General features: G+C 46.7%; 1 protein-coding gene across 2 annotated transcripts in view; it reads left to right on the top strand.

Annotated features, from left to right (window-relative positions):
- The window catches only part of SCAP (SREBF chaperone), a 71,897-nt gene that overhangs the window by 21,197 nt on the left and 37,943 nt on the right, over positions 1-12,757 (top strand). For both annotated transcript variants that reach the window (XM_075082027.1, XM_075082026.1), the window contains exon 2: positions 566-782. In XM_075082027.1, coding sequence (XP_074938128.1) covers positions 661-782 — 122 coding nt within the window. In that variant the 5' untranslated portion in view covers positions 566-660. The remainder of the gene's footprint in view (positions 1-565; positions 783-12,757) is intronic.

The following is a 12,757-nucleotide window of genomic DNA, read 5'->3' as shown; positions in this document are numbered from 1 at the left end:
AAGTACATTTTGACACGAAGCATCTGCATTAGTTCATTTTACTGTTCAGCATACTCTGGCTTCGTCTTCTGAACTGTGGCTACTTGTACTTCCCTCCCTTGTTCCCCACGCGAAAATAACTTGCTTCAGATTGTGTCAGCTGTAAAGCCCATTCTGGTCTCTTCTCTCATTACTGGTGTGTCGCTAATAGTTAAAGCACTGCAAGTGCTTCGGTCGGAGTCCAAGAGCACTTCCCTTAGGACCACGTTGCTGACAGCTAGCCTCAATCCTTCTTTTCTAATTGGCATTTTGGCATCTCCTCGGAGTCCTGCTTAATTCTTTCACTGCTAAGCTCCTTTTCTTCCTTCCTTTCAGATGGTTTGGTTCCTAGCTCTGTTCCTGCGTGCTCTCTCTGACCGGCAGCTCGTGGCAGCGGTGCCTGACATCTGTTCGTCTGGTGCTCGGTCTCTGCATACGTTTTCTGCCCTTCCTTCCCCTCGGCAAATTCCTAAAACAAGTGGGTAACGTTTATTTCCCTTTTGGTTGTATATGTTTCTCAAGGGCTTGCTTTCTTCCCAATTTCCAGCTGGATACAGTGCCTTTGCTGAAGTGTTGCACATGCTGGAATTGCCCGACCTCCTGATGTATTCCGGGATGGCAACAAGGTGACGACAGTTGAGGATGACCCTGACTGAAAAACTGCGCGAGAGGATATCGCGGGCATTCTACAACCACGGGCTGCTGTGTGCTTCCTACCCCATTCCCATCATCCTCTTCACTGGCCTCTGTATTCTGGCCTGCTGGTAAGTCACGCGAAGTACTTGGTGTCACAGTGTGCTGCTGATTTCTGCGGTTTTTGTAGCAACGCCATGAACATGTTCAGGCTTCTCTCTCTCGTGGGCTATCCCACAAGCGCTTTTTTCTGTTGTTAAACGTAATAGATTTTTGTCATCTCTTTTTGTGGGACAAAAGAAAAGACAGGGATGAAATATTTCATGTGGTTTCATAAGTAAATAGTAAAACTGAATTGAATAAGTGAAGTAAAGCAATAAATAAAATAAAAATAATCCCAGACACCTGCTGGTGACTCCCAAGACTATGAATTAAAAATGGGGAGAAGGAAAGTTGATCTTTCTCTCTGTACTTGCCTATTCCACTCTCCCTGAGACTCGTACTCTTCTTTTCAGCCCTTGCCTTGGTGTGTGTATGTGTGGTTTGTTCTGGTAAATTCTCTGCTGTCCTTATAGACTCTAGTTTGGATATGAGTTGCAGCTGAATATATTTTCACGATAAGAAATGTTACGTGGGCCTCTTAATATTTTCAGTGAGGTTTATGACTGCTGGAGTTGAGAACTTGTGTGCTCAGGTTTGCGCACAGATGCATGCAGGGACAGATTCTCTTGTTGAGGTTTTAATTCAAAGTATCTTGTCTCTTTGGGTCAAAATAACCCCTATGTGATGATGTACTCTTTTCCTCTGCTTTTAGAAAAGCTCCACCTGTGTTGCTATAGATACAGACATAAATTTTTCTTTGAGCATCGCTGAGGATAAGACAGACTTCTTTCACATCTGCAGTTAAAAGAAGTTATTATTTTCATGTATTGAAAACCTATGAGATCACTTCTCGTGCCCGTGACTCGTGAAGGTTGTGAGCAGCAATCGAAGCATTGCTTTCCTGATTTAGCACTGCTTTATAGGAATTCTTTTAACTGTCAATGAGAATAGCTTAATTTTCAGATCTCTTGTTCTGTAGAAGCTTCTGCAAGGTCCAAGCAAGTGGATTCTACGCTCTTGTTTATCATTGTGATATCATTGCAAGTAACAGCTCTATCTTTTGACTTCAGCTTTGCTGGATGCTGATTTCCCGTGCCAAGCCTGCAGTAGCCAAAACGGAGTTCCAGCGTGAGTCCTGAGTCACTGTGCCACAGCGCTCTCGCTCGCTAATTGTTTCTCAGAGCTGCCAGTGGTATTAGGCTCCTATTTTCAGTTATCTTTCAGGTGCTGTTGACTGGGGGTGAATGCAGGAAGGCAAGGCAACTGCTTCAGTGTAAAACTTTTGGCCATACCTTTTGGCCATACCTTTTGGGAGGTATCAAAATAAAAACTGCATGCTTACTCCCTTTCCTAAATTTAGGATTTCCCAGACAGGAGGAAATCTGATCAAGGATTACTGGCAGCTGTCCTCATTCTTCTTGGGGACCTCGTGCCCACTAGGTCAGAACTTGTATCTGTCCTGTCCTTTTAGTCCTATATTTAGAGCAGTGTGAATTAAGGTGTCGCACGTGAAGCTCCTAAAGCTCTAAACCAGATTGTCTTTGGCAGATGAGCTACTTGTAACTGTATTTGTGGAAGTGTCTGCATTACTCGGTGCCAGTATTTGAGGACTCTGTAGTTATTGGCCACCTTTAGGCTGCAGAAATTTGTCCAAGACACCACCAAGCATAAAGTGACTAGTTTGTGTGTTCTTTAATGAGTTTCAGTAGCTCATTAGAAAGGCAAATAATGGCCCTAGGAGAGACAGGGTTTTAAAAATGCCGTGACACCCTTTGAGAGCAAGAGTGCCTTGGCAAAGAAATGGAAGTGTGGCTCAAGTGCTCCCTCTTTAGAAGCAATTTTTGGGGACGTTTCAGCTCCTGTTCTGAGCTGCTCTGTATTAACTGTTGTTAACTAGGTGCTAATTCTGGCTTGAGAAGTGGCATTACTGACTAGGTCAAAACTATTCCTGAGTGCAGCGTGGTAAGACTGAACTCTGAGAGGATATCTGTGCATGGGATACTCCGAGTGTTTATTGGAAGTTTAGTTTTGGGTTGAGGTCTTCAGGTTTTCCTCTTAGTTTGAGCCTGACTTCTTCACTGCTGAGCTGGATGATGGACTGCGCCCTCAGCAAGTTTGCAGATGGTATAAACTTCCTGTATTGATAACTGGAAACTGGAAAACTGGATGAAGGGCTGGATGAAAACAGAAGGAGTAGCTGATACACCAGATAGCTGTATGGGCAGAGAGTAACCTCGTGAAGTTCGGCACAAGGAAATGTAAGAGGAAGAACAACCCCAGGCATCTGTACAGATGGGGCCAGCTCTCTGGAAAGCAGAACAGGTTGTGACAGACACCAAACTGGTAGGAGCCACCTCTGTGTCCTCACGCAGAGGCGGCCCACAGTGTCCGGGCTGCACTGGGGAGTGCGCTGCCAGCAGGTCGAGGGCGGTGATCCTTCCCTTCAGTGCAGCCCGGCTGAGGCTGCAGCTGGAGTGCTGGGCCCAGTGCTGGGCTTCCCCTTAAAAGAAGGATGTGGAATTAGTAGAGCAAGTCCAGCAAAGGGCCACGAAGGTGATGAAGGGACTGGAGCATCTCTCCTATGAGGAAGGGATGAGTGAGCTGGGACTGTTCAGTCTGGAGAAGGCTCAGGGGGATCTCATGAATGTATATAAATTTATGAAGAGAGGGTGTAGAGAGGATGGAGCCAGGCTTAGCACCCAGTGACAGGACACAAGGCAAAGGGCCCAAACTGAAACACAGGAAATTCTGTTTATACATAAGAAAACAATATTTTTCTTTAAGACCATTAACCACTGGAGCAGGTATCCCAGCGAGGTGGGAGAGGCTCCATCTGTGGAGGTACTTGGAAGCCATCTGGCCATGGCCCTGAGCCACCTCTGGTGGCTGATCCCGCTTTGAGCAGGGTTAACCTAGCCAATCTCCAGAGCTGCCTTCCAGCCTCAACTGTCAGTCGTTCTGTCTCTTTTTAGTCTGCCTACGAAGTTTATAAAGGAGCTGGGCAATGCATAATGACTTAGGAGAATTGTTTTTAAGGTCCCTTTTCAGTCTCTCTTGAGTTATCAAGGTGGTAGGAGTGTCCCCTTCCCCTCCATGCTTCCTTCCTTCCATCTTCTGTCTTTTTTCCAAGCTGAAAAAGGAAGCAGTGGTAAAGAGAATGCGCATCCTGTATCTTACCCTGTTCACGAACAGAGAAGGACTGGTGGGAGGTGTGGTGGTCAGAGGCCATCTTGGGCTTAGCGACCATGATGTGATTGAGTTTTTGATTCTTGGCGAAGTAAGGAGTGGGGTCAGCAGAACCACTACCGTGGACTTCCGGAGGGCAGACTTTGGCCTGTTGAGGGCACTGGTTGGGAGAGTCCCTTGGGAGGCAGTCCTGAAGGGCAAAGGAGTCCAGGAAGGCCGGGCTTTCTTCAAGAAGGAAGTCTTGCAGGTGTAGGAGCAGGCTGTCCCCAAGTGCCGCAAGACGAACCGGTGGTGAAGATGACTGGCCTGGCTGAACAGGGAGCTTCTGCTGGCACTCAGGAAAAAAAGGAGTTCACCACTTCTGGAAGAAAAGACAGGCAACTCAAGGAGACACAGAGACCTTGTTAGGTCTTGCAGGGAGAAAATTAGGCAAACAAAAGCCCAGCTAGAACTCAACCTGGCCACTGCTGTAAGGGATAACAAAAATGTTTTTACAAATATATTAACAATAAAAAGAGAATCTCCGTCGTCTTTTGGACGTGGAGGGGAACATTGCCACCAAGGATGAGGAAAAAGCTGAGGTACTAAATGCCTTCTTTGCCTCAGTCTTTAACTGCCAGGCCAGTTATCCCCAGGGGATTCAGCCCCCTGAGCTGGAAGGCAGGGATAGGGAGTGGAATAAATCCCCCATAATCTAAGAGGAAGCAGTTTACGTGCTGTTCTACCTGGACACTCACAAGTCTGTGGGACTGGATGGATCCACCCGGGAGTGCTGAGGGAGCTGGCAGAAGAGCTCGCCAAGCCACTATCATCATTTACCAGCAGCCCTGGTTAACAGGGGAGGTCCCAGATGACTGGAGGCTTGCCGATGTGATGTCCGTCTACAAGAAGGGCCGGAACGAGGATCTGGGGAGCTACAGGCCTGTCAGCCTGACCTCAGTACTGGGGAAGGTCATGGAGCAGCTCATCTTGAGTGAGCTCACCAGGCATGGTTTAGGAGGCCTGGGTATGTTGGGTTGGGGGTTGGACTTGATGATCCTAGAGGTCTTCCAACCTTCATGTTTCTATGATTATATGATCCTTGCTGTCAAGTGATTTGATTAGTAACTCCTGTTTTCTTGGGGCTAGGTACTTTTGCAGTTGCAGCCCACATATTGTTAATTCATTTAAAACAAGAAGTAAAATTTACTATATCCACTTACAACGAAGCTATGTTACCAAGGGTATTGTATTTCAGGTTCCTTGGCTTGTACTGTAATTTGGGTATTTTCTTGCCAGAGCTCAAATTCAGGGGCTGCTCTCTACAGTGAGCGCTTGATAAATATCCTTGGAAGTCCGAGATGCCGCCTCCTCTTTGCTCTGTGTGGAATAATATGATATTTGTGGTGTGTGGCTGCACACAGTTGTTAGCTCTGTGGCTTGCGCAACTATAGCCGTTGAGTGCTAATCCCTTAACAAGCGGGTAGGGACTATGACCGTGTAGACCTGGAGCAGGACACTCGGTAGCTTTTCAGACTGTGCTGCGCTAGAATCCTTCTAAACAAGTCTTTTCGTCAGATATAGTGAAATTTTATAGGTCTTTTAGGGGAAGGGGGCAGAGTGCCAAGGCCAACGAAAGGGCTGTAATTTTGTTTTTAATCAGGGCTGAATATATAAAATGGTGTGAAATAGCAGGAAAACAGAAGTGATCAACAGTCATCTGAATGACTGCTGGCTACCTATGGGGTGGGTGGGAAACTTCCAAAGTATTGCAGCAATTATTTGGGAAAACAAATTTTTAGCTAATACACTGACTCCCTTCAGGTTAAGGTTAAATCCTGGAACTATGTCATGTGCCGGGCATTCCTCTGCTCTTTCCTAGACATCTGCAGCTGGCTGCTGTAAGAAGTAGGCTGCTGGGCAGATGAACCCTTGGTCTGACCCAGCACAGCTAGCGCTGTGTGTGTGTGTCTTGTTTTAAGCTACGTCTGTCTGATCAGCCATCCAGGACACAGAACTGGCAGCTGTGGGGCACGTTCAGCACCTAGCGTGGGTTGGGTGCTGTTGCAGGAGCGGCAGCAGATGGTCGCTATGGGAGCTGTCGACGGCCACCTCCTGAGGAAGCTTTCTGTTGGCTGGGGGAGGAACTCGCTGGTGGCCACGGAGTGTCACATCTGTATTTTTCCATGCAGTTGTACTGTGAGGCCTCTGAGTAATGGTCTTGGGCACTAATTTCCTGCTGAAATATCATTTTGTTTGCTCTCTTTGGAAGCATGCCATCTTCTCAGGACAGATCTCACTGATTCATCTCAGCCACCTCGCTGCAGAGTGAGAAATGTGCTGAAATTTGGAGAAAGAAGCTGGTGGATAAAAACAAGGCCCAGCTTCAGGGTAGAAGCTCGGTTAGGTGATGTTTCTGTCCAACATGATAAGAGACCCTCAGCACTGCATAGTAATGCAGATTAGTGTCTGAAACAAGCATGGACCAACTGAGCAGTAGGAACTACAGGTGTTTCTAATGAGGAAGGACGATGCACAAGTGATCTGGTGGTTTTGTGCTGAATTTTATCAACAGGGAAAGAGCTAATAACATCCTTGGTGTTACTGAGGTTAGTCCCTGTCCCTGAAGAAGCAGGTGGAAAAAGAGAAGGTAGTAGACCAAAAAGGAAGCATTCTGTGTTCTTCAGCCTTAAACATGGTTAATAAATACATTGTATTGTTAAAGCAAGCAAGGGTGGATCCTACATCCTGAATTCTTGAGAGGAAGAGAGGTCAAATGGAGTCTTCTTTTCTGCACCTGTGTGTACCCAGGAGCAAGAAAAGCCTGTAAAACCCTGCTACAGAAGAAGTTAACTCAGTTGTTCTTGTTTTCCTCCCCCACACCTCAGTAAGACTTCACCATCTTTGTGTTGAGATAACTTTTTTTTTTTTTTAAAAAAAGCTGAAATAAACCACATGGTCCACAATTTATCCAGCATCAGTTCTGGCTCTTGATCAATGTGACAACAGTCAATGTGTGGGTGTTTCTCCCCTTCTAAAAAGGTTGGTGTCAAGGATCAGGTAGCGCAGTCAGCACAGAGGGTCTGTTACCAGTGGTTTGAGCATACTCTGTCTTTAACCTTGGAAGTATTTTGTGTAGACACTATTTTAAATGTCAGCTGTAGCCAAGACATAACACATGTGGTTTTGTTAATAAATTAATGTTCAAAGGAAAACCAAAAATTCCTGTGACTCATTCTCACTGTATTGTCTTAGTCAAAGTCTGAAAATTCAAGTTAGTCCTCACTTCAGAGGGAGGGCTTTCCACTGAACTGGCTGTTGACAGAGGTAGGGCTTGTTAGCCAACGTCTTGTTTTAGTACATATCCCTTTGTAGGTGACATTCATTTTCATCATCCCACTTAAATGGATCTGTGTTGGGAAGCATTCCTGTTCTTCATAGGGACAAACTTATCTGAGCATTTTTCTTTTCCCTTTTCCCCTAGTAGAATGAGAGTGCCGCATAGGCCTGTCTGACACAAGAGGAGTTCCTCCTCCCCAGCTCAGAGGAGGGTAGATGATACTTATAAATCTGGTAATCAGAGTAAATTTGGAATTCCCCTGTAGTTCTCAAGAATAGTTTTTAGTTGAAGTAAGAATTTAAAATCGAACAGTTGACTTTGTGAAGCAGTTTCAGGAGTGTTCAGCAGGGTGAGTCTTTGCAGGTGTTTGTTATTTGACTGAAGCACTAGGTTCTGCTACTAAGGAATTGTGGAACTGACTGGTACCAGAGTCCCTCTGTGTGTGTGTGCATGCATATATTTCCTTCTAAAAGAATGTTTCACTATTTTACAGAATCCCAGAATAGTGGGGATTGGTAGGGACCCCTGGAGATCACCCCGTCCCACCCCCTGCTTGAGCAGGCACCCCCAGAGCAGGGGCACAGGGCCGCGTCCAGGCAGGGGGTGAATGTCTCCAGGGAAGGGACCCCACAGCCTCTCTGGGCAGCCTGTGCCCCTGCTCTGGCACCCGCACAGGGAAGGGGTTTGTCCTCATGTTCAGGGGGAACTTCCCGTGTTCCAGCTTGTGCCTGTGGCCCCTTGGCCTGGCGTTGGGCACCGCTGGAAAGAGCCCGGCCCCATCCCCCTGACACCCACCCTTCAGATATTTATAGGCACTGATGAGATCCCCCCTCAGCCTTCTCTTCCCCAGGCTGAACAAGCCCAGGTCTCTCAGCCTTTCCTCCCAAGGGAGATGCTCCAGCCCCTGATCCCCTTGGCAGCTCTGCGCTGGCCTTGCTCCAGCAGCTCCCTGTCCTTCTGGAACTGGGGGCCCAGAACTGGATGCAGCACTCCAGGTTTGTACTGTCTTGTGTGATAACCAGAGGAGCTGAGCTGCTGTCAGACTCTCCATGTTCCGGATTCACAGATGGTCTCCTGTGGGACCACATGATGAAACTAGAAGCAAGCCCTGTGTAACGAGACCTCTGTTCTGCTTCACAGAAAAAAAGGAAACTGGCAGCACAGAGCAAGGGGAATCTTTACTTTTGCAGCGCAGATTTTTGAGGGCCCTGTCAGTGAGAAAGGGTGCAAAGCAAACCGAATCATTTATTCAGAAACAGGTATTGATTGTGCACTTACCAAGGCTAAACAGGGAACTGTTGCTGCCAAATGTCTGGGCTCCTCTACCCACTGGCAAGACCCTTTTTATCCAGTTTCACATCTGTCATTACCAAGGGGTTTTCAGGTTGTCCTGTCTTTGTGATAGATCATTTAGGCTGGATATAGGCTAAAAGCTTGTTCTGTGGTGTGCAAAATGAAAGTGGTAGCTATTTTAAGGCAACGTATCACCACTTTCCTTGTTATCTAAGACCTGGCAGCTCTTTACTTTCTTCTTGCTCACCAGCAGAAGGCTATTCTGGGGTGGTAGAGATCTCCGCTTTGATTCTGTGAAGGAGGAATATGCATTTGTAGGGTTTGCAGTTCTGTTGCGTTGCCAGCTGCCTTGGGCTGACCTGGCAGTTCTCCATCTTGGCCCTCTAAGCTGTCTTGAAAATATGTAAAATAGTTGGATGAACATTTAGCTTGAACTTACCTCATGCTTGGTAACTAAAATATGCTCTTGCTTGAATTCAGCAATACCAACTTGTAGATGATCTATTTTCCCTTTATTTTGGTTTTGCAGAAGGGTGTCAGGGGTGCGCTGTTACATGAGCAACTAAAAATAACTCTTCTCAAACCCAAAACTTATTTTTGAGCTTTTCTGTCACCTGTTCTAGATCCCACTTTTCTTCCTTCCTTTCTCTATCCTTTCTGTTTGGGTGTTCACCTCTTCCCCTGATGGTCAAAAAAAAATCTCTGACAAAGAGAAACATGAGGAGCATCAAACCTGAGTGCTAGAAACCACTTCCCTGTAACTGGCTTGGAGCAGTTCTCGCGTTTGGTGAGAAGTTTGGACTTGATGATCCTTGTGGGTCCCTTCCAGCTCAGGGCATTCTAAGTCCACGTGGAAAGGACCTAGGCCTGTCACATCTCAGAGTCCTCGCAGCGTTGAGCGTCTGTGGGAAGCCAGGATGCTTCTGACAACTCAGCAGCAGCTCTTGGTTTGGTTTTTTAATGTATCTATCTACTTTTAAAAGCTGCTCTAACATTGGTGTCTGAAGTAGTGGCTCTAGTGACTCTCTTGGTGTCATTGGGTGGTTCTTTCTCTGTCCTGTTTTTGTCCCTGCTGTCAGTCTGTCTCAGGTATCACTGACTAGATCAGCTGGTGCACGCCTGTGCAAGGCTAATTACATTCAAGAATTAATGTTTTAGCATCATGCTGAAACAACTTACAGTAGATACAATCTAGAATGTGTACTTTGTGTGCTCTTCCATCAGATATTCTCAAAACCTTTCACAAACATGAATCCTCAAATACCCCTGTGATACAAGTAAATATATGTCTCTGCTTCCCTTAGGGGGACATAGATTTATGTTGTAGTTGGCTCAAGATGAGGGAGCTTTTGAAGAGAATCCCAATACTAAGTCTTGCTCCTGAGCTCTGCTCCAGATCAGCACCATGAGCAGTCTGTGCTATCTAGATCATGTTGGGATAAGGAGTGTGGGAGCTAAACATAGGTGTGTACGGACCATGTGGTCTGTTTTAACCTTTTAAAAGTGGATTTTCTGTGGGGCCTCTTCTCTGAAGATAGCTGCTGAAAATGTGGATTATAATCACAAATAGTTCCAGCTTAATTTTTGTGCGTGCGTGCCAGACAATCTGCTAGGAAGTCCTGTTCTTGATGGGTGCACGTTGGTGTCTTCCAGTACCACAGCTGCCACAGCACTTCTAGTCTCAGTAAAATACAGAACTATAGCATAGAGTAGTGGAAAGGTTTGGGTTGGAAGGGACCTTAAAGATCACCTAGTTCTAACCCCCTGCCATGGGTGGTGGCACCTTCAACTCAATTAGGTTTCTCAGAGCCCTGTCCAACCTGGCCTTGAATGTTTGCAGGGATGGGGCATCTCCCACCTCTCGGGGCAACCTGGGCAACCTGTACTGCCCTCTCAGTACAGAATTTCTCCCTAATATCTGATATAAGTCTATACCCTTTCACAATATGCAGATAATATCACCAAAGACAAAAGCTCCATTCCTGATGAAGGTAACAACCTATGAGGGTAGAGCCACAACTGAAATGTGTTACGTCTCACTGCCTTTAACAGTGATGAGTGTTAGAATTAGGACTCATTAGTGTATGGGGAAATGAAGAGAATGATGTTCTGTTTGGCAATGTGGCTTTTGTTGGCCGAGCAGCCTGGGCGTGTAGATGAAGCTGCAGGAGCCTGCCAGTGTGACCTGCAGAAGACTTCAGACTGGCTGGAGAAAATCTAACGCTGTTTTGCATCACATGAGCAAGAGGCAGACACTATGAGTAGCTGCAGTGTTAGATGCCGCTTTCTTCTTCCTCACCTACTGTAGGGGTAGATTAAAAATATGAATTGGAGGGAGCATATAGATCTCTTCCTCCAGCATAAGTCCTGTTCCATGTTCAGGATTTAATCAAATTTCAGGGAAATGCTGAAGTTATCTTCCCTGGCCAGATCTACCCTGACCACAGGCCTGGAGAGGATGGTGGAAAATGGGAGTCTTGGTTGCCTTGGTTCGCTGACAGCTGCAGTGGGACACAGTCCTCAGCAGTGCACAGACATCTCCAGATTTTTTTATTTTTCTTTCTTCCATTAAATCTTTCCCTTTTGTTATTCCCCTCATTTTGCTGCCCTTGTGTTTTCCAAGAAATGCCATTTACTCTTTCCTGCATTCCATTTGTGTGTACTTTCAGCTTTTTCAGACAACTTTGAAAATCCTAATGTGAAAAATAAAACCCAACAAAACAAAAACCGTGGTCGTTCAAAAATGCCGTTGAGGACCTGTGAGTTGCTGTGCCCAGTTTTCTGGGAGGTGGCTCGCACTTCGGCCTGGGAGTGGTTTGCTGCTTTAATTTTCTCATTAAACAGGTTTTTTTAACACCAGAAAAAAAACAAATAGGGGATCCTTAGCTACCATCAGGCAGCCTGTCCTGTCTTGCTTCTTTCTCCGAGGCTCCATGTAACCCCGAGCAAAGTGGAAGCTGTGTACGAGTTACCATTGTTCAGATGCATGTTCCTCCTTCCCAACTTCTCAGGTAGCTTCAGTAGCTAAAGCCAAGGCTCCTGTGAACAGCTGGTACGTATGCAGGAGGAGATTGTTCGATAGTAGGAGTTGACACGTGGCTCCACTCCACTCTGGCAACAGGTATGTTTCTTGGCGATGCAATGGTTTTATACAGATGTAAATGTACTCGTGGCTGAGAGCCAACGTGGTGGAGCAACTGAGAACCATCTCTAGAGGCTACTTTTTTTTCTTAAAAACATAGAAATATTCTCTTTTTCCAAGTCTCTGTGGTGTGTAACCTGGCATGTTAAGGTCTTCCTTTGTGGCCTCAAGCACAGAAAGGGCACAGCAGAATCCAGAACTGCTTGGTGTGACATGCTCAATACTAGCAAAACAGCTGTGATTATGTCCAGGTTGTTATTTTGCTGTGGAAATTCAAGTCCTTCACCTTCCCCAGCTGTTCTCCAGTCCCTCTGCTGCAAGTTGCTGCTCCCGCAGCTCTGCCAGCAGTTCCTGTTAACCCCCTAATCCATGAACAGGGGCGAGGTCTATTTAACATCGCTGTTCGTGACCTGGGTGAGAGAGCAGAGCGCACGTTCACGAAGTTTGCAGATCGTGAGAGAGCAGTCGGTATGGTGGAGAGCATGGTTGCCAGTCAGAGACACTTTGATGGGTTGGGAGGATGGACTGACAGGAACCTTGGGAAGCTCTGCAAAGGCAAAAGGGCAGATGCAGAGTCCTGCACCCAGAATGGAGTAAGGCCCTGGAGCAGGACAGGCTGGGAAGCAGCTTTGCAGCAAAGCTGGCCGTGAGTCCTGCAGCATGTCCTGGCAGTGAGAGGCCATCTGCATCCTGGGCTGTGCTAGCAAGTGCAGCCAGCAGCGTTAAGGGAAAGGGAGTTTTCCCTCTGTTTGGTCTTCGTGAAACCACAGTCCTGTGTCCAGGCCAGGGCTCTGCAGCATGAGGAAGGTGTTGACATACTGGAGTGCATCCAGCAGAGCAATCGGAGGGGGGGCTGTAGTGTACAATGGGGAGGAGGAGAGGCTGAGAAGGCTGAGTATCTTCAGCCCTAAGTAGGCTCAGGGATGATCTTACCTACAACTACTTACTGGGAGGGTGTAGAGAAGGTGGAGGCAGGTTGTTCTCAGGGTGTGTACTGGAAGGACAAGAGGCAACGGACAGATGGGAAATTCTGATAGAGCTACGGAAAAAAAATGTTCATTATG

Source organism: Phalacrocorax aristotelis, chromosome 2, assembly GCF_949628215.1.
Source record: "Phalacrocorax aristotelis chromosome 2, bGulAri2.1, whole genome shotgun sequence".
NCBI classification, from domain to species: Eukaryota; Metazoa; Chordata; class Aves; order Suliformes; family Phalacrocoracidae; genus Phalacrocorax; species Phalacrocorax aristotelis.
This window is presented reverse-complemented; position numbering and strand designations above follow the sequence as displayed.